General features: G+C 37.4%; 1 protein-coding gene across 1 annotated transcript in view; it reads right to left on the bottom strand.

The window, feature by feature from the left end:
• The window catches only part of LOC150085384 (uncharacterized), a 71518-nt gene that overhangs the window by 9031 nt on the left and 41501 nt on the right, over positions 1-20986 (bottom strand). The window contains exons 2-3 of the mRNA XM_090373191.1: positions 11078-11376; positions 5093-5440 (exon numbers count right to left, since the gene is read on the bottom strand). Of these exons, the coding sequence (XP_090229317.1) occupies positions 5093-5440; positions 11078-11362 (633 nt within the window). The 5' untranslated portion in view covers positions 11363-11376. The remainder of the gene's footprint in view (positions 1-5092; positions 5441-11077; positions 11377-20986) is intronic.

The raw sequence follows: 20986 nt of genomic DNA, 5'->3' as shown, positions 1-20986 counted from the left end.
TCGAGCTACAGAATTCTTCAATATGAAGCCCTCACCATCGAATGGTACCGCCACCATTCTGATCTCAACATTATTAACGCTAAACTTCCCTTCAACCTTTCACCGGCTTGGAACCTCTCGCGGCTAAAGTTCCCACGTGTCAAAAAGAGCATCATGGGAGTTTAGATAAACTTTAAAAATACAACACGCGCTCACTTCTCTTCCATTTGCCGACTGATGACGGTTTACTCACGAAAGCCCTTCGTAATGACTATTGCCACCACCGGTCTTCTCTCTTTTTTCATTTACGTTTTTCAACCTCTTTATGACAACCAAGGATTGGAGATCTGCATTTCTACTTCCTTGCGCTCATTTTAAAATCTGTTTAAAATATTTTCACCCCATTCCCCTCCTTAGTTCCTTTTAATGCTTCTTCCAACCTAAAATTAACCGCCATCTATCAAAAAAATTTATTGCAGATTTATACAAGGTGAGTACCGTTTTCTAAGCATTTGCTATTCAATTTTTAGTCAGATTTATCACGGTATTATAAGGTTACTATAATTTCACTATTATACATATATTCAAATTTTATTGAAAATAAAACATTAATAGTACATAATATTTTTTACTTATTTAAAAAAATGGTTTAGATGTATTTTTATTTTCCCTGTCTCTCTCTTTTTTTTAAGGAGCCCAATATTTTCTTCTGTGCCCGGGGCCTCAACCGACCTTAATCCGCTCCTGTCAAGCACTCACAAATTCTATTGCGTTTATCCGAAACACAGTATTATGCTATTGTAAAATAAATTGACCTAACCTGGAATACCGTCAATTTTTTTTTCTTTTTTTTTTAAAGCATGAGAAACTTTTATCATTATCAGCCATATGGTGCAAGGACGACTGAGGTTTTTGCTGCACCAGGCAAAACAAATTTCTGAGTTACCCTGAAAGAGAGAGAGAAGGGAATCACCAAGAAAGAGAAGGATGATGATATCCAGCTCAGGACCCTGGGTGTGCCAAGCTTATGCTCACCAGATGTGAGCCCCTGGGGTTAATAACTACTAACAGTTACCAGATAGATATTCTTAAATATCTATCAATAAATTCAAAATTTTCAAAAATATTTAATGATAAATTAAATATGTGAATAATAACGATTTTACTATCAAAATAATTAAGAAATATATATACATATATAATGATCAAATTAATCCAGAAATTAAATAAAGAGATAGAAATTAATAAAATATTTATTAAAAATAAATAAGAAAAAATAGTAGGAAAGCAAACATCAGTGGCAGCAGAAAAGCACAATCCACTACATGTTGCTTATAATAAGCTAAATTAAAATAGGATATTTGTCAGTAGCATGGCAAACCAGTAAGTGAAAAAGAACCTAACCAAATAAAATAACATAACAATAACAGAAAAATATATGTAGGGGGTATAAAAAAGAACAGGGTAAAAGAACCTAACCAAATAAAATAACATAACAATAACAGAAAAATATATGTAGGGGGTATGAAAAAGAACAGGGTAGTGTGGAAGCAATGTTCCTAAAATAATTTTAAAAATTAAGCCAATTGAAAGAAATTTAGCGGTGCCCCCTCGATGGCACCCGTTTCCAAATTATGTGAAATCTCTCACATAAGGTGGAAACGTAGACTAACATTACATGACCAAATAAATTGAAAATAATAATTAATAAAATGAAATAAAATAGACTGACCATTATGCCCCATCTGAACAGAGGACCACGAGGCCAATAATAGTTAGGGAATCACTGCATTTCGAACGCTAAACAAATCCATGCAACGACGGAATGATTCTAAGATCAAACCGCCTATGCAATAGATTTGCATAGCGGTGGTCCTTATGCAGCGAAAAATAATAAAACAGGCAGCCTAGTACTCACCACTGACAAAACGATAGTTAAAGTGAAAATATATACAGGGTGTCTCAAAAACATTGGTACAAACGTTTAGGGGAGGTAGGTAACATCTAAAGGAATGTGAATCGCATAGGAACCCATAACCGGAAAAGTCACCGTGAGTCGGTACACGGCGCTGTTCATCAGTTCGCGAGACGGAAAATTTCTGGTTTACTCATTCAAACAGTAGTCGCCGCACGAAGAGCATGCATCGATATATGAACTGTGAGCTGGCAGACATGCACCTAGTGTATGGATTAGCAGAGGGCCCACACATTGTGTGCCCCAATACGGCACAACATCCCTTCGCAATAAATGTGTGGGCAGGTATGGTCGGTGACCATACCTACCCATGTCTGTTACCATCCCGCATGAACTCGGCTAAATATCGGATCTTTCTTGAACAAGTTCTACCAGGGTTACTTGACGATGTTCCAGCAAATGTGAGACGCAACATTTGGTTTCAACATGACGGGGCGCCTGCCCATTATGGAAGGTGTGTTCGTGACCATTTGAACAGGCGTTTTGGGCATCAATGGATTGGCCGTGGTGGACCCGTTGCCTGGCCTGGGCCCCACGCTCACCTGATTTATCGAGCCTTGATTTCTTTCTGTGGGGAACCTCAAATCTATCATGTATGAATCGCCTGTGGAGCCGGAAATGGATCTCGTCTGCGCTGCTGCTGCTACTGTCAAAGAAACTCGAGGTGTGTTCGACCGTGTCCGCCAATCCATGCTGCGTTGGTGTCACGCATGCATCGCGTCTCATGGTCGAACCTTCGAGCATCTGTTGTAACATCATGAAATGCATCCATCTCGTACTCCATTGTTAATACTGTATTATGTCAAATAAATGTTTGCCACTAATTACTCTCTTGTGTCATTTCTGCTTCTTGTGCCTCTGCTACTACTTTCCCGTGACGTTTCCGGTTATGGGTTCCTATGCGATTCACATTCCTTTAGATGTTACCTACCTCCCCTAAACGTTTGTACCAATATTTTTGAGACACTCTGTGTGTGTGTGTGTGTATATATATATATATATATATATATATATATTTTTTTTTTTTTTTTTTTTTTTTGAAAAAGAAAAGCATCCATGCCTGAATTTGATCATGTATTCTCGGAATAATAAGAACTCATATAAAACTTTTTATCCATTACACTACTACTTTGGCTGTTATCATGATGATTATGATATCCTGATTTAAAAATTAGCTCATTAAATTCTGATTGATATAAAATCGGTTCCTGGTTGAGACTTTTCGTATGACGATTTAATTTTGCTGATTCAAAACTCGGACCGACAGCGTGAAAAACATTCTAGAACGGTTTTGATAATGTATAATTATGAAAACTAATGTACAGGTAGTTCTCGACTTTACAAGTTAATTCGTTCCTAGTGCGCAATCGTAAAGCGAGAATTTATTTCCCATAGACAATGTTAAAAATAGGGGTTACGTTCTCAACAATGAAATTAGCTAGCTAATTAGTTTGTTTAAACAATGATTGATTTATCCAAAGAAATGAAAACGTAGCCTGTAAAATCAAGCAAATTATAATAATAGACAAATTATTTTCGACTTACAAATGTTAAAGAATGGTTATTCTTCATCATCGACTAAATGCACACTCGTTGATCACTCATTATTGGCTCGGCATGTTGGTTTGTTGCACAAGGAGTCATCTTCTTCAGAAATGCTTCAAGAGGCGTTTGTTTCCAAGATAATCTCTTTTTCTTTATAAATTTCACGATTGCATGTATAAGCAATTGTGAAAAAATCGTGAAATTTTTTAACGGCACACGCAAATTGCAACTAACAGGATTCGCGTGGAGTAACAAGTTTACGAAGCTTTAAAAAAAAAGGAATGAAGAGGGATTTTGAAAATTTATTTATGTTTTTTATACGATTGAAGATTTCAATAAAGGGGAAACACATTTTACCATAATAACGTAAAAACCCACACAGCAAGCTATCGGTATTTTCGCAAATGCAAGAAGATCGAGTTTACTAGCCGTTTATAATTGCTTGCAGTAACAAAAAAGCCCAATAAACCGGAATGTGCAAATTGTTTTATGGTCGTGACCTCCAGAAATGTGCTTTAGAAAAATATCACAAAGGCGTTTAAAATTGATTCTTATAACGGAACATTTGATAACGATGAAAATGTAGTGCATTTTAATGATTTGAATTGGTAACTAATACAATTTACAAACCACGCTCACGATCTTTTATATGGCCTTAAGGTCACGTTCGTGACCTTAAAAATGACATTTTACAGCGAAAAATAGCTTAGTTATACAGCGAAAATTTCAACTTCCGAGATCTTGAAACGAATTACCAAAAAACAATGTGTTATTGGGTTCACATTACGATATTTTAACGATACGATGGTGTCTCTGGAACGGATTAATATCGTAAAGCTGTGTACACTGTATTGTATATTATTATTAGTATTATTATTAGCCATATTGTGCAAAAAAGCCTGAGACTTATGCTGCACCAGCCAAAAAAAAAAAAAAATTTGAGTTTCCCTGAGAGAGAGAGAGAGAGGGAGAAAGTAGAAGGAAATCACCAAGAAAGAGAAGAATGATGATGTCCAGCTCAGGACCCTGGGTGTGCCAAGCCCATACTCACTAAATGTGAGCCCCCTTATAGCTACGCACGTGGTTTGAAATGCGTTATTTATGAATGTTTAACATTCATTTTTTGCAATTAATGTTCATATTTTCGATTTTGTTGATACTTGATACTTGGGAGAAAAAACTCTTAAACCCGAGAACTCGTAAAGCGAGAACTTCCTGTATAATTATCTTATTTTCAGACATTTCGAATGAAATCACGAACATGACAACGGAAGAGCTATTCTATGGCTAAAAGACCACTGTACAGCCGAAGAAGGTGCGAAAGAAACCAGGGTTGGAAAGAAATGACTCTCGAGATAAAAGTATTTTTGTTTGAATTTGTAAGCTTACCAAGGGCCGTTATCAAGGATCCATTGGAGGCTGAAAGTCTTGAGATTTTTTTTAGAACCTTCCCAGTCCAGTCCGACCCAGAAACTGTGTCGGACTCGCATTAATCTGTTGCATGAGTCCTTCCCGCCCCGGAAACTCTGGTTTTTAAACCCATAAAGTGAATATAATACAAAACAAAATTACACGCACAAAAACATTACTTACCGGTGGCCGAAAAGGATGAAAGAAAACTGGACCAGGAGCTATGCTAGGCTCTCCACTAGAAATTCGACTGTCCGTTGCAGAGACCAGCTGCCATCCTGGATGGAGAGGAAGATCCAAAGCCCGTTGTCTCGGCGGAATTGGTGGAGCCGAGATTATCTGGGACAATGGCAATGATTCTCTGATGGGATGCAATCTTGGGTCGCTACTTTCTCTTAAACTCTCCAGAGATTGAGGGATTTTACCCTCTGGAAAAGGCGGACGTCTGTTACCAACTGGAGGTAGATCAACCACGGATGTGAGCAGCAGCTGCTTTAGCGCTACGTCTTGTAGAGCATTTTGATTCCTGGCCTGAAAAGAAATTATTTATGAAAATGAACAACAAGAAACGATCTTGGCTTGGGCAAAAGGTGTCTCATGGGTGGAAGGGTGTCTCATGATCCGAGTGCGGGGTTCAAATGGATTAAACAAGGCTGTATATTATAGAGGTAATTGTCACATATCATACGTAAGATTATTGAAAATGTATATTATACGAACATTATAATATTTAATTACAATATGTACGGGTAATAAAACAACGCCTTGATAAACTTTTTACAGTGCAATACTTGTACCTCAAAATATCAAAATTGGTCGGACTAATAAAGTGCAACTGGCTTATGTGTTTAATATTGGCTGCTTTGCATCAATGGATTAAACCTTGTTATTCCCTTCTCCATTTTTTATTACTAAGTCATTGAAATTTTATTCAGTATTTTGTAACGTATTTTAAAATTTATACACTCAAAACATATATATTTCACTATACGAGGGGAGCTCAAAAGAGATTTGTATTCAACCAGAAGTAGTTGTGATAGAAAGATGATTTTTTTTTTTTTTTTTTTTTTCCTGTTTGATACCGTGAAACCTCTTAAGCAACCACACAAATTTTGGTTTCCATCTGAGAATTTTTTTTTTTTTTTCTTTTCAGCGCTAAATGAAGTGAAGTGTCACAATGGTTAAAGTGAAATACAAATCAGTGGTTCTTTTCTTCTTTCTGCAAGGTAAAATATCAAAAACAATTTACGAACAAAGGGTCGCTGTTTATGGAGTCTTTGCCAGAGACTTCTCATAATCTGCCTTTGCTTGTCTAACCTACTTTGTGACTTGATTACAGACAAATTTATATCTACCATAGGCTTCGAAATCACCTGATATTTCATATTGGTATAAAGTATAAACTAACATGGCAGAACCTCAGTGCATGATAAAGAAATCCTTGGAAGCTCAGCAACTCCTATGACAGATGAGAGTGTTGCAAAAATTGAGGCATTAATAATCCAAGATCACTATTAGCGTCAAAGAACTAGCTGCAGAGCTCCACATTAGTGTAGGGTCTGTGGCAAACAGCATACATGAACAGTTGCATATGAAAAAAGTATCGTCTAGATTTGTTAGCATTAGCATTAGTAGAGGCATATGATGCAAGAAAGCAAGCTTATGCAGCATCAGCCAAAAAAAAAAAAACACTTCCATTTCACCCCTCCGTTCGTTCGAAATACCTGTCCAGCTGAGCCTTAAATTTCTTTAAGCTATCAACTTCCACAACAAGCAATGCAAGTCTGTTCCACCAACCAACTACCCGCTGGCTAAAGGCAAATTTCCGCACATCTATCCTACATCTGTTTTTCCTCAATTTGAATTTATGCCCTCTAAGGTGATTATTCTGAGGAAGAGGAAGAATCCCATCAGCATTGAGCATGCTGAAACCATTCAAGGCTTTATACACCTCTATCAGATCACCTCGCCAGTGCCTAGTCTCCAGACACTGTAATTTGCAAAACTTAAGCCTTTCTTCGTAAGAGCAACAATTTGTTCCATTCACTAATCTTGTTGCCCTTCTCTGTACTCGTTCCAGCAGCTCTACATCCTTCTTGAAATGAGGCTTCCAGACCTGCATATAGTACTCAAGGTATGGCCTGACCATTGCCTTATACAAGGAAATAATCACCACCTTATTCCTGCTAGAAAAATGCTTGTATATCATTGAAAAGACACCAAGAGCTACTCTTGCAGCCCGCCTGAACAGCTCAGAAAACTTCATATCTGCCTGCACAATTACCCCCAGGTCCTTTTCATTCTCTACCACTGTCAGTGTAGTAACACAGAGTTGATACGTTGCTCTGGGGTTGCTGTTTCTCATATGTAGAACGTTACATTTGTCAATGTTAAACTTCATTTGCCACCTCTCAGCCCATCTGCTCAACCTTTTCAGATCCTGTTGCAGCAGCATAGCGTCAGTAGTGTCCTTAACAACCCTGCCAACCTTTGTATCGTCTGCAGACTTGGACATTACGCTTGATATACCATCATCAATATTAGTTATAAAACATAAAACAATAATGAACCCAACACTGAACCCTGAGGGACTCCACTAATAACATTAGTCCACGATGAGCAGTGTCCATTGATTACCACTCTCTGTCTTCTCTCCCTCAACCATCCCTTTATCCATGGCAACAATTTGCTTCCAATGCCACACTGCTCCAATTTGTGCAGCAGTCTTCCATGTGCAACAGTATCAAAAGCCTTTCTAAGATCCCAATATATAATACCAAAGTTGATCCCACTGTATAGAATTTAAATACTGTCTCAGACCATCGTAGTCGCCTTTACGAAAGCAAAAACCCTTCCCTTAACCCCTGATGGTAGTTACCTCTGAGTAAATCCCACTTCAGCACACTGTGATCACTGCCACCTAGTGGTTCCTTTATCTGCAGATACGTAATGTATGAAGAATCACTACTGATAATCAGATCAAGAGTATTACTCCCTCTAGTTGCCTCCCGAACATGCTGATGTAGAAAACAGTCATCCAATAAATCCACAAAATCCTTGCTAGTGTGTGAGTGACCAACCCACAAATTCCAGTCAATATCTGGGAAATTAAAATCACCCATTATAAGACTATCTGATTTACTGGCCCACTCTATTTCCTCGTACAGTTTCTTATTATACTCATCAGAGTCATTAGGCCTCTAACACACTCCTACTCTCAATTTTGACTAATATTAATCTATTAGTTCTTGTTTCCACCCAAGCTAGCAGTTTTCCGACCCACCTAACACTGCCTCGATAGCATCAGCAAATATTCTTGCACCCTTTCTATTTAAGTGTATCCCATCCCTGTAGAAGCAGTCCCTTCTGTTAACAAGTACAGACCAGGTTGAAAAAAATTCTACCCCTTGAGCCTTGCACAATCTTTCCAGGGCCGAATTGATCGACAAGGTTCTCATCATATACTCCCTCCGATCGTGTCTGGGCAGAATTGCAGACACTTTCAAATTCAACCCTAATTCACTGCTTTTTTTCAACAGTGACCTGTACTTGTTAAGTAATTCTGCCGGTCCCCTACTCTTAATATCATTAGTGCCAATGTGTACAACTATATCACCTTTTGTGCCTTTAAAAGATGATATCCGCTCTACAACGTTGTCAACCTTTGCCCATGGCAGACATACCCTGGTCCAGTTCCACCTATCCTGTATACAAAGCATGTTCCCCGTTTCCCTGACAATAGAGTCAGGGAAACGGGGAACATGCTTTCCTGTGGGACCAGCGCATTCTGCCTTGGGAGTTGCCGCTGTGTTGAGTGATGACCAAGTGAAAGCTCTGGCATTGATGTGGGCAGCTGAGAGCTTGATGGGCCCCTCAATTTAGATCCGAGGGCATCCACCCTGTCCTTCAAGCTCTCATATAGGCCCATAACAATGCTGAGTTATCGCCTGATTTCCTTACATCGCGCATACACAAAGGCATCCCCGATGGCAATATCATGTCCCGTACCGAATTGCTCCACAAACATTATGCAAGCAGTGCATTTTAAAAGGCTGTGATTCGGAGGGAACTGCCTCCCCTGAGCCACAGCACTCCCATTAGCTTGAGTCTTTTGCTTTGCTGCTCTGGTCTGAGTCATGATTTCGATTTAATTTCAATACGATTTCAATTTCAGTACAAAATTATAACCCTAAACTTGTATCCCAACACGGTTATAACGCTATATAAATTTTTTTCAGTATCGAGTATTATCTACGAGTTCCGTTTATATAACTTCCGTATCAAGTTATGTATTAATTAATTATGTTACGTTTGTAATTTAAGTCGTTATATGTATTTAGTTAAAAGTACAATTTAATTGACAACGAAGTTTAACAAGATTAATAGATTTTACTGATTAATTGACAATACTATATTATATACTGTAATATACTAAGCTAACGCTATCTAGTTGGGGATATAACGTATCGTATAACAAAGGCGGCAAATTACGAACGGTAAATCTACGGACACTTAAGTATTAATTACCTTCCAAATCTCGCTATCTCAATTCAGAATAAACTAACGATTCTCATTAGGTCTATAAGCTTATAGAAAATAATTTGATATAACAATTGGTCAATAAAGCGGCTAAATATGGCTAGAAAACTTCTCGTTCAGCGGAGCTGCAACTTGTAACACGTAGATTTGATACCCTTACCGATACTTTTATGCAATTACAAGGCCGAGTAAAGAATAAATACACCAGATTAATCAGAAAATCACAAAATAATGCTACTAAATTTAAATCAAAAGTTTTAGAAAAACAATAATTTCAAATCAATAAGTAAGAAAATCCACTTAGATGCTTTGAACTTCTGACCCCTTACAAGAAGAAGGAAAGGGCACGATGTGCTCATGAAATGTCGATGTGCCAGGAAAAGCAAGAGGAGTTTTTTTCATGGCTAGTCACCATCGATGAAACTTGGATCCAACACTATGATACCGAAACTAAACAAATGTCAAAACAATGTAAGCATGCAGAATCACCATCCCCAAAAAGGCAAAGGTGTGACCAGGTTCTGGCAAGGTGATACTGTCAGTTTTTTGGAATCAGCGTGTAATACTAACAGATCACCTTCAAAAGGGCTGTACTGTGAAGACGAAGTATTATTCCAACCACCTCTTAATGCTATGTGCTGCTATAAAGAAAAAAATACAGGAAAGCTATCAAAAGGTGTGCGCCTGCTCCACGATAATGGAGCAGGCGCACACCTTTGCACGTTCCTCGCAGGCTACAGTGAGTGTGCCCACGAATATATTTTGAAATATTAATGCATGCTGCTTATTTCCCCGAACTTGCACCTCCGATTTCTTCCTCTTTCCTGCCCTGAAGCCCTTTCTTCTTGGAAAACATTTTGTTGCTGATGGTGAGTTGAGTTCTGCTGCCCTGTTGTGGTATGAAGAACAGTCAGAGGACTTATACAAAAATGATAAGAGGTGGAAAAAATGAGTCATTTTGTCTCTTGACTATGTTGAAAAAGTAGTATATGGTGTTTTTTTTTTTAATCGTCTATCATAACTACTTCTGGGTGAACAAAAATCTGTTTTTAACCTCCCCCCTCCTTTATGCTTATACTCTTCAACGGCCACAAGAAGAAAGAATACAAGAAATATTAATGTATACTCGCGTATCATGGGAGCCCTCGAAACGTTATAGAAAGCTGGGACAGATTTTATATTACGCCTCTGACCATATTATTATTATTATTATTAGCCACATGGTGCAAGGAAGCCTGAGGCTTATACTGAACCAGCCAAAAAAAAAAAAAAAAAAACCCTGAGAGAGAGAGAGAGAGAGAGAGAGAGAGAAATAGAAAGGAATCACCAAGAAAGAGAAGAATGATGATATCCAGCTCAGGACCCTGGGTGTGCTAAGCCCATACTCACCAGATGTAAGTCCCTGGGGTTGCTGAAATATTATAAAAACAATAGGACTGTTCGTCTTCTTTCTTTATCATATAAAAACAATTTTCAATCTAAAATAATTGTAAAAATAGATAACATTAATTACCTTCTATAATTTGAAATTTTCACATACATGTACAAACTACAGATAGAAGGTAGGACATCTACATCTGATTACCATTTCACGGAATTGTATTCAAAAGCGAAGGTAGTTACACTTACCTTATCGAATTTTTGTTTAGCTTTGAGCCTCCGTAGTATGCCGCTTACTAAAGCAGTCGTGCTAACTCCCTTTCCTTTTGCAACTGCCTCTAGAAGATCTTCAAGGTCCTCCACTTTTGCAAACCTTGCCAATTCGTCGGTACTGCAGCTAAGAACATGCTGATTTTCCTGACTACTGTGTGATATGTCCGATGGACGTTTAGTGTAAAGAACTCCATTTGACAGCAGGGGAGGAAAACTTTGTACTCCAACAGCGAAACACAGAACTGTGATAACAGCATTCATGGCAAAGTTCCAGGCTATGAAGGTCGTAAAGAATAAAAACGGAGCATGCACATTTGCAGTAATTAAATACAATCTAGTGCACATTATAAAGAATATCAGATAATTAGGATCCTCTATAATAAAGAATACATGATATGCATTAAAATAATTTTACCACACAAGTAGCGTTGCGTATCATGTTAGTTGATCTGTGCCCTGTTTCCTCAAGATAGCAGAAATACTAAAAGAATACAAAAAAATTGTGGCTTTCAGCTAATTTCAACTAATTGCTAATTGACACTGTGCTTTTTGTTTACAAGATATAGATTAATTAAAAGATTAAATGAAGCACTTTAACTAACGTGACATCTAAATATGTTTCTTTACACTTGGAGGTTAGACTAAGTTGTCTTTGCATTAACAACGCCTGCATAATATCTTGTCGGGCTACCTTTTGGCCGTAATACGCCTTAGCATGAACTCCACAAGGTGTTGAGGGCGTCCTATGAGAGTGTTGCACAATGTGTCCAGTAATGCCCACATATTGTCAGATGGATGGTCGTGGAATCGAATATCCTTTCCCAGTAGGTCCCGAACGTGCTCCATCCGGTTGAGTTCGGATGAGTTGGGCTGCCATGGAACGACGGAGAATTCATTGTCACGTTCCTGAAACTAGTTAGTCACCTGGGGGACCTTGCGGCATGGCGCGTTGTCTTGTTTATAGACCCCTGAGTTGTTTGGATACTCTGTCATGAACAAGCGCACTTGGTCTGCAACGATAGAAAGGTAGGCGGTCCCATCGAGCTGTTGATTAATGGTGATCAGACTACCCAAGGCTTTACCAGGAAAAACAGACCCCAATCCATAATACTACGGGGATGAACACTAACAGTTCATCCAGGGTCGTGTTCCTTTCTCCAAATGCGAATACTCCCGTCAACATGATAGAGTTGGAAATGGGATTCATCAGACCAGGCGATTTCCACACAGTCTATACAGTCCAGATTTCCACATATCAGTGTTACAGTGTTAGTGCTGACGTACCCGTGAAAGACGCAATTTCTTGTGTATCATAGTGGGCATGGGTGCCCGTGACGGTTATCGCTGGTTAGATGGGCCATTGTGCTGCGTCGCTGCTATGTTACTAGACGCACACAACGCTCAACATGGGTGGCGACGGCACATGGTTGTCCCACGTGTGAGTTTTGGCTAGTTGTTCGACGTTGAGCCAGTCACGGTAGACTCATAACACCACACAAAAAAAAAAAATAAAAAAAAAAATAAATAAAAATAAAATATTATATTAGGGTCACCCGTAAACGATTACATATATCTGTTCAAGTATTATGTCTGTAAATTGAGTGTGTTCTCTGGTCGATTTGCCTGTTTTGCTGGACGAAAAACCCCAGTTTCTGGGGAACCTTGCTATCAACGCCTGAGACCGACTAACTCAGCCACGGAGTGAAAAAAAAAAAGCCCATTCAAATTCCCCGCGTCATCGACGGGATTCAAAACTCGGCCTTTTCCATACGGTGTGGGGAGAACAGTGACGATACCACTGTGCTACGCGCGCAGACTGTCTTGCTCCCACAATCATTTCACGTTCTAATTCGAAAGGATCTTGACGCTGACCCATTCTTCCTCTCAGAAACTCAAAAACTGATCGCCACGTATAGCCTACAATCTTATTGCCCACGATCGCCTACAATCTTATGTCAGCCATTTCCGACTTTCGGGCCTTCACGAGCGTAACAGACCAGCCCATTCTTACAGAAGGGGTGTTGCTAATGCAAGCAAAGCCAACTCAGTGCATATACAGATGGAAATCAGTCATTTCATGTTATGCTCCTACCACTTCATTAGTGATTATTGTCATTGCTACTTCACCATTACAAATGGCAGAATGGCCAAATGTTTAACATGCATAATCTGACCTTTGGCTGTTCTTTGTAACGGTAAGGTAGCAACGACAGAAATGACTGAAGTGGTAAGAACGTATTGAAAAACGTCTGATTTCTATATATGATTTCGAAATATTTCTTTAGATTTCACGAGTGATAAAAGTGCGTCATTAAAATGCCTTTAAACATTTTTCCTGATAAGCTATTCATTCTCATTTCACTCAGTGCGTAATGATGCCTCCCTGTGATAAGTGGGATGGGTTTTATAGAAATCTAATTGACACAAAGCTATAGGGGTGTTATGAGCAATGCCAGATGATTACAAATTCACCACGTTGCCCATTTGATAATTCACTGACTGAAAATGCAATTAGCGTTTTGGTTGCGTGACTGGCACCCTGAAAATATCATGTCTTTAGTTAGAAGAGTGTTAAAGTTGCACGTCTCCATCTTATTTATCTGTTGTAACCATTTTATTCATAAAAAAGACCCGAATTCAAATCTGATTCAATGACGGGAGGAATTTTATTAGCCTTTTTCACAACGTGGCTGAGCTAGTCGGTCTCGGGTGAGGGTTGCATGGTTTTTTTCTCCTGAAAGCTCAGGTTTTTCGTATAGCAAACAGGAAATCTGTCACATAACATACGCAGTTTACAGATATAATATATACGGTACACTTTGGTCTAAGTCGTACTGTTCTAACTCTACCTACAAGAAATGTTCTCATTACGATCATAATAGCAATTATGATTTCAGCTTATCTTTGCCACATACTGTTTCGTTGCAATCAGAAATTCGTAAACTTCGTACTTTCTATTTGTACACCTACGATGCTGAACATAAAGGTATTTTATCCTTGCAAGATTAAAAAAAAAAAAAAAAAAACACGAACATACAGCTGTAGCATTTAATAGAATATTTCCAGATTCATCAGTGGCAGAATGAAAACGTTAGATGCCTTACCCTTTGATGTCCCGTTGCATTATTAAAAGTTACTGACGTAATGCTGGATTCTTGTTATATAAAGTCTCTTGAGTAAAGGCTTTGAAGTCGCAAAAATTAGTTTTCAAAGCTTTGAAGGCTCTGAAGTTAAGAAAAATTAATTTTAAATGGGATCCACCGTTCATATCAGCATTTTATTGAAGAGCATGGTGAATACTATTGAAAATAATTTTATTTCACTGCTAAGAGAACTCTTTATTCTGAGTTTACGTCCTTTCAAATGATTTTTTTAAATGTTCAGAAAGAAAGAAAGAATTCTGAAAGAGCCAGATCACAACTGCACTTAGTCGTCACTTTATTAGTTATATCTATCCTTTTCTGGACTATTCCTTCAGTAAAAGCATCACGTGTTTCACCGATGCGTTATAAGGTAAGTGGGCAGATACATAAGAGTGCTCTATGTGTGCCAATTCAGTGCAAGAATAGACCACAGGAAAGATTTGGGTGACTCTGAACGTGGCATGGGTGTCAGTGCCAGTAGTGTCAGTATGAGTATCTCGAAAACTGAAGAGCGGCGGGGGTTGTCACGTACGACTGTCTCCGATGTATCGAGAATGGTTGAATTACTAAATAACATCCAGCCAACGGCGACCCTCTGGTTGGAAACGGCTCGTTGATGCAAAAGACCAATGGAGGTTTCAAAAACCTCTGCGGGACAACAGAAAATTCACAGTTATTCAAACGGCAATCCACTACAGCAATGGCGACAAAAGAGGCAACTCCTTTGTTGCCACCGTTCCCTTACAGAACGCGCATTCATCATGGATGGGGTTTCGCAACTGACGACCGAACCTGGTTCCACTACTACCAACAAAAACAAGAAAATATGGTTAGAGTGAGCTCAGGAACACCAATACTGAACAGGGGAGAATTGGAAAACGTTGCCGGATCTAATGAATCTCGGTTTTTGCCGTTTTTCACGCTGATGGGAGCACTAGAATACGTTGAAAACAGCATTATTCCATGGATCCATCCTGTCAGCTTTAACAATGCAGGCTCTGACTGCAGTCTAACAGGTGGGGAGTGTTAGGGCTCAATATGCACCAACGTGGTGCATAGTGAGTCCCTAACACTAGTGCAGCAACATTTGAATGGCACAGATTATGCGTGAACTGTTTCCGACCAAGCGTGTCCTATTGTGGCTCCGAAGAGCTCGTTCCACCTCATCGCACAGGTTTTTAACTAGATTGCAATCTGGTGACTGGAGAGCAAGGCTGAATTCACTTTCATCATCTGGAAAACTTCTGCACAATCTTGTTGGAAAATCCATTCGTAGATGGATACACTGGAGCCACAATAGAAAACGTTGCCGGATCTAATGAATCTCGGTTTTTGCCGTTTTTCACGCTGATGGGAGCACTAGAATACGTTGAAAACAGCATTATTCCATGGATCCATCCTGTCAGCTTTAACAATGCAGGCTCTGACTGCAGTCTAACAGGTGGGGAGTGTTAGGGCTCAGTATGCACCAACGTGGTGCATAGTGAGTCCCCTAACACTAATGCAGCAACATTTGAATGGCACAGATTATGCGTGAACTGTTTCCGACCAAGCGTGTCCTATTGTGGCTCCAGTGTATCCATCTACGAATGGATTTTCCAACAAGATTGTGCAGAAGTTTTCCAGATGATGAAAGTGAATTCAGCCTTGCTCTCCAGTCACCAGATCGCAATCTAGTTAAAAACCTGTGCGATGAGGTGGAACGAGCTCTTCGGAGTAGAGATCCTCAACTATTCAGTTTGCAAGTTGTTGGAAGCAATTGAGCTAGCGTGGATCAGCATCCCAATGTCATGCTTTCGAAACCTGGTTGAATCCATTCCACTACGAATCCAAGCTGTTCTGAGGGCTAAACGGGAAACCTACTCGCTGTATTATTAGGTATATGTGCCCAATAAAGCGGCCACTCAGCGTATTATGGGGATGTTCTAAGATTTCATTTCCAATCTCTGCAGTAGTCTCAGAAGTTTAACAGATACATCTATTCAATAGCGACTGCTGGTGATTTTAACCAGTAGTGCAAAAATAAATTTTTTTTTCGTTACTTTTCACAATATTTGTCTGTGCACATAAGTCAATTATTTATTAAATGAAAGCTAATTTTAAAGTGGCCCATCCCTTCATTTGGCTTACTAATACGGGTTCATTACATAACATTTAATCGTTTATTCGTAATAAACAAAATGAATATAAATCAACGATAAAAAGAAAAAAGATATTTACTTTTATTTTATTTATTTATTATTTTTTATTTGTTACTGTGGCAACATCATGGCTCAGTGACACCATAAGGTGTTATATATCCAGTTGCCATACTACATCTATCCTTATTTATTTTTTTATTATTTTTTATTGGTTACTGTGGCAACATCATGGCTGAGTGACACCATAAGGTGTTATATATCCAGCTGCCATACTACATCTATCCTTAACTTGTCATGGTATAAACCATCTTCCCACACCGCGTGGGACAAAAAAAAAAAAAAAACTGAATTCGAATTCTGGTAATGGCGCGACGAATTTTTATTGACATTTTTCATGGCTTGGCTGAATTAGTCGGTCTCAAGCAAGGACTGTCTGGTATTTTTCTCCTGGAAACTCTGGTTTTTCGTTCAACAAAACAGCAAACTGACACAAGGAATTTTTATGGGTCTTTTTCACAACATGGCTATTAGTCGGTCTTAAGAGAAGGTAGCATAGTTTTTTCTCCTGGAAGCTCTGGTTTTTCTTCCAGCAAACAGCAAATCGACCACAAAACACGCAATTTACAGGCATATTATATACTGCGCAATATATATGGCCTAAAGTTGCTGATGCGCTTAAAACAACTAACCAACCAACACCCTTCTTTTCACTGCTTTTATTATCTGTCGAACTAGTAGATATGAGTTGATTTTTCTGTTTTTTTTTTTTTTTTTCAATCCAAGTTGTTGTTTGTTTGTTATTTGGTTTTTAGGAGCATTGGAAACTAAGGCCATATTGCTCCGGGATATGCGGTGGTCATTCCCTGACCTTTTCGCATCCTCCGTATTTGGTGGTCACGGGCTCGAACCCCGGTCTAATCAAGAAGCGTATGCTACGCACTGCTGCTCCTGCCCACCTGGCTACGGAGGCGCCTTCAATCCAAGAGCCGTTCATATAGTCCCATTGTAAACGGGGATCTTCGAAAATAACATCTTTATTTATCATCAAGTTTTGAAATCCCTTATTCCTTTGATTGTTATAGGCAGCCGCCCATTTGTTTACCTATCAAATATAATTTAAAATATTGAAGAAGAAACTCGCTGTACCATTTAAAGGTCAGCAATCTTTCTATATCTGAGCAACTCACATGAAAATTTTTTATCTATATTTTTCGTAATGGAGTTAAAAGCACTCTGAAATCCAAACAGTAGGGTTTATGCTGACTGTTATAAAAACTGCATGCCCACTCACTCTCTTTATATATATATTTACAGTATACAACAAAGGAAAGATTTTCTTGAAAAATTTTATGCGTTCAAATGGGAATTGTCTTATTACAACTCGCTTTGTTTAAGAGTACTATGTTTGAGAATACAATTTTCGAAATATTTTTCATGTGCATCACTCAAGATTGTCTATTTTATGACGTTCTGGTTTTATTTTTGAAGCCAACAGCTTGGAAAATTAGGCAACTAAAGAAGAAAATGGTGTAAACTGCAAGGTTGAATTAATGTTTTTACATGCCTTTTTTCCCCCTAAACATAAATAAATCGCGTTACTTGAATTAGAGTATTTCGTTCCTAATAATTTGGGATAATCAAAGCTTTTTATTGCGAAGTGTTGCAATAGAAATGGGAGTAGTGTTCATAAATGCTAGTAGACAACTGAAATCACATAATAACTGCTATAAATTAGAATGAGTCTATATTTAGTGAAGCTTCTATATTTAGTGAAGTTGTTAAAGTATTTACAGATTACTTTGAAACCATTTTTACTTCAGACTAACTTGCTACCATAAAAGTTTGTTGCTGTAATAACATGCTATATAAGTTTGCTTGCTTGCATCATTTATGAGTACTAATACTAATATAAATACTAATATCTGTACTACTGTACATAACTCATGATGACAGCTTGTCTAAAATTGTAATAGAGCATACCGATCTTCGCCATCACCGAATCGTTCACGTAACTATTGTGCAAGAAGATCCTAACTGTATTCATATTATATTTTTTAAAACGCTGCATGGAACGTTTGATAATTCTCTTGCTTTATATCTCTAGAATATGATGAATATTCTTTATATTTTAAACCTACAACAGCATGTCAAAAAATATTGTAAAAAGGATAATATTGTACTCATACACAAGCGCTGCTCTAAAACTTTTGTACAAAATTATCATACAGTTACTGAAATCAACAGATTGGCAAAATTATTAGATACAATAATACATCAAAAATTACCTTCCTGTCTTCTTCCAGTTATATCTTTTGATGAACATTTTTCAGTTTTCGTACTGGAGTATCAGTTTTGACCAACCTGGTTGCCTTCTGGCAATTTGCTCTTATGGTCACAATGGCAGTTGGATTGACAATGTGTACACTGATCTCTCTAAAGCATTTGGTACAGTCGGCCTTGATTTATTAAACTCTAAATTACGGTATTCGAGAACCACTATTAAATTGGTTACATGACTACATATTATTATTAATTTATTTATTTATTTTTTTTTTTGGTTATACTCCGGGACAACTACACGGTCAGAGGAGTTCACAAGATAGAGAGAATACAAGAAACAGCACCTTATTTAGCAGTCACGGTTTTGAACCCTGGTCATTCAAAGCATGTATACTTCTGCATCCTCGGGCTTTACCACTCGGCTTACAGCGGCCGCATACAAAAATTTGTATCTAATCGCAAATATCATGTTATCTATAATGGACATACGTCTCGAACCATTTCTTTTCCTGCTGGTGTTCCTCGAGAATCATCTTTGGCCCCTTTACTATTCAATATTTATATAAATTATCTTGCCTATATACCTGAACCTAAAGGCGCCAAGTTCTTACTAGGCGCAGATGTTAAATTTTACTTTGCATGAAGCTTATCAAGTGGAAGCGAAAGGTTGCAGTCAATCTTGGATACTTTTTATCACTGGACAAAATTAAATATAAATATCAAAAATGTAATATAGTTTTATTCAAAGATCCGCACAAAAGGATAAAGAAATTTAATTATACAATAATTCCCAAAATGATAATATATACTAAAGAAATGCACGATTTAAGAGTGCTGTTTTCAGTTAATTTTTCTTTCATTCCACATATTGACAGTAAAAATTAAACAAACATACAGAAAACTTGGATTCGTAAAGCGTTTTCTAAACTCACAAAGACTTTATTTTTACTCATAACGTTAGTTTTACCTCTGCTGTAATTTGTTACTCCAGTATGGTAGTGTAGCTATACAACCCATGTCTAAAAATTAGAAAATATACAAGAAGAATTATAAAATATTGAATGAAATTAGATAATCAATTCAGATTCCTATCATAGATCAATTATGTTTTAATTTTGCTAAAATATATTTAACGCAACTAATAAGAAGAAGATTAAAATTCTTACCTAAAATTATAAACGGATATTGCTTAAATACCGAATCACTTCAATATATTTCGTTAGAAGTTTCACCCTTTCATGCCAGAAACCAGAAAAACCTTTCAAATAAAATACAGAGCTGATAAAGTAGCTTTATTAGATGAGAAATTTTTAACATCATCATTATTTTTGTATTTTTAATACATTTTATGAATTGATATGTTATTTAAACTTTACCGTTAATTATCTTTATTGTTAATAATTTTTAATATTATTGTGATAATTCTTTTCGCTCATTGTAACTGTCATGAGTGAGTAAAAAAAAAAAGGTCTAAAAATTCGCGTTTTAATTTGTGAATAGCTCCTTTAAAAGATTGGATTTTCAAGAAAATGACAATTCTGTTTTGATTTTGGATCATGGACTATTATAAATGTTATAAAAACGTAAAAATATTATTAATGTCTCATTAATATGTTGTGGTTTTTACGACGTCGTTATTATTTATAATAATTTAAAAAATGATGCTTTTGCGAAATGCGAATATCCTTGACGTTCAATAGTAATAAACTGATGAATCCTTGTTTTATAGAATGCCTATTGCAGAATCCTTAATGCAATTAATTTATAGATAGTTTATTTAGTCAACTTTCTCTTTAATAAATTCATGATCTGTCTATAACGGGGGCGGACCAACTGCCAGCAAAGTACATCATTAGCCCATTGGAAAATGACTATCATAATGGGAAACACCATTAATGTCAGATAATTAGTGTGGTAATTTAGAGTTCGTCTCTAGTCAGTTCCTTATCTGCACTCGACGATGAAAGCTCCATCTCTATTACATATTTGAAAGCAATCGCTATTTACGAGGAATTTTAATCAGAATTGCCGTCGCTTTTCACCGGTCAGATTTTTTATTGCCCTTTTTTGTTGACAGAGAGTAGATTACTTTGCGCACAAAAAATCCAATCTATTATTTTTAAATTAGTAATCTTTAGTAGGAAACTTTTTAAACTGAAATTGAAATTTTTGTTCTTTTTACATATGCCATTATTCACTGTAGAATAAAATTTCGAATACACAAAAAAACTAGTTTTTTTAATAAAATATTTTCTAATTAATCTCTGTAATAAATGCTGAAGTACTAGAATAGGAGGTGTAACTGTGTTTTTTGCCGCCTA

Source organism: Mastigoproctus giganteus, chromosome 5 (genome assembly GCF_048544385.1).
Source record: "Mastigoproctus giganteus isolate SK-2022 chromosome 5, ASM4854438v1, whole genome shotgun sequence".
Classification (NCBI taxonomy): Eukaryota; Metazoa; Arthropoda; class Arachnida; order Uropygi; family Thelyphonidae; genus Mastigoproctus; species Mastigoproctus giganteus.
The sequence above is the reverse complement of the archived record's forward strand: the minus strand, read 5'-3'. Positions and strand labels throughout refer to the sequence as shown.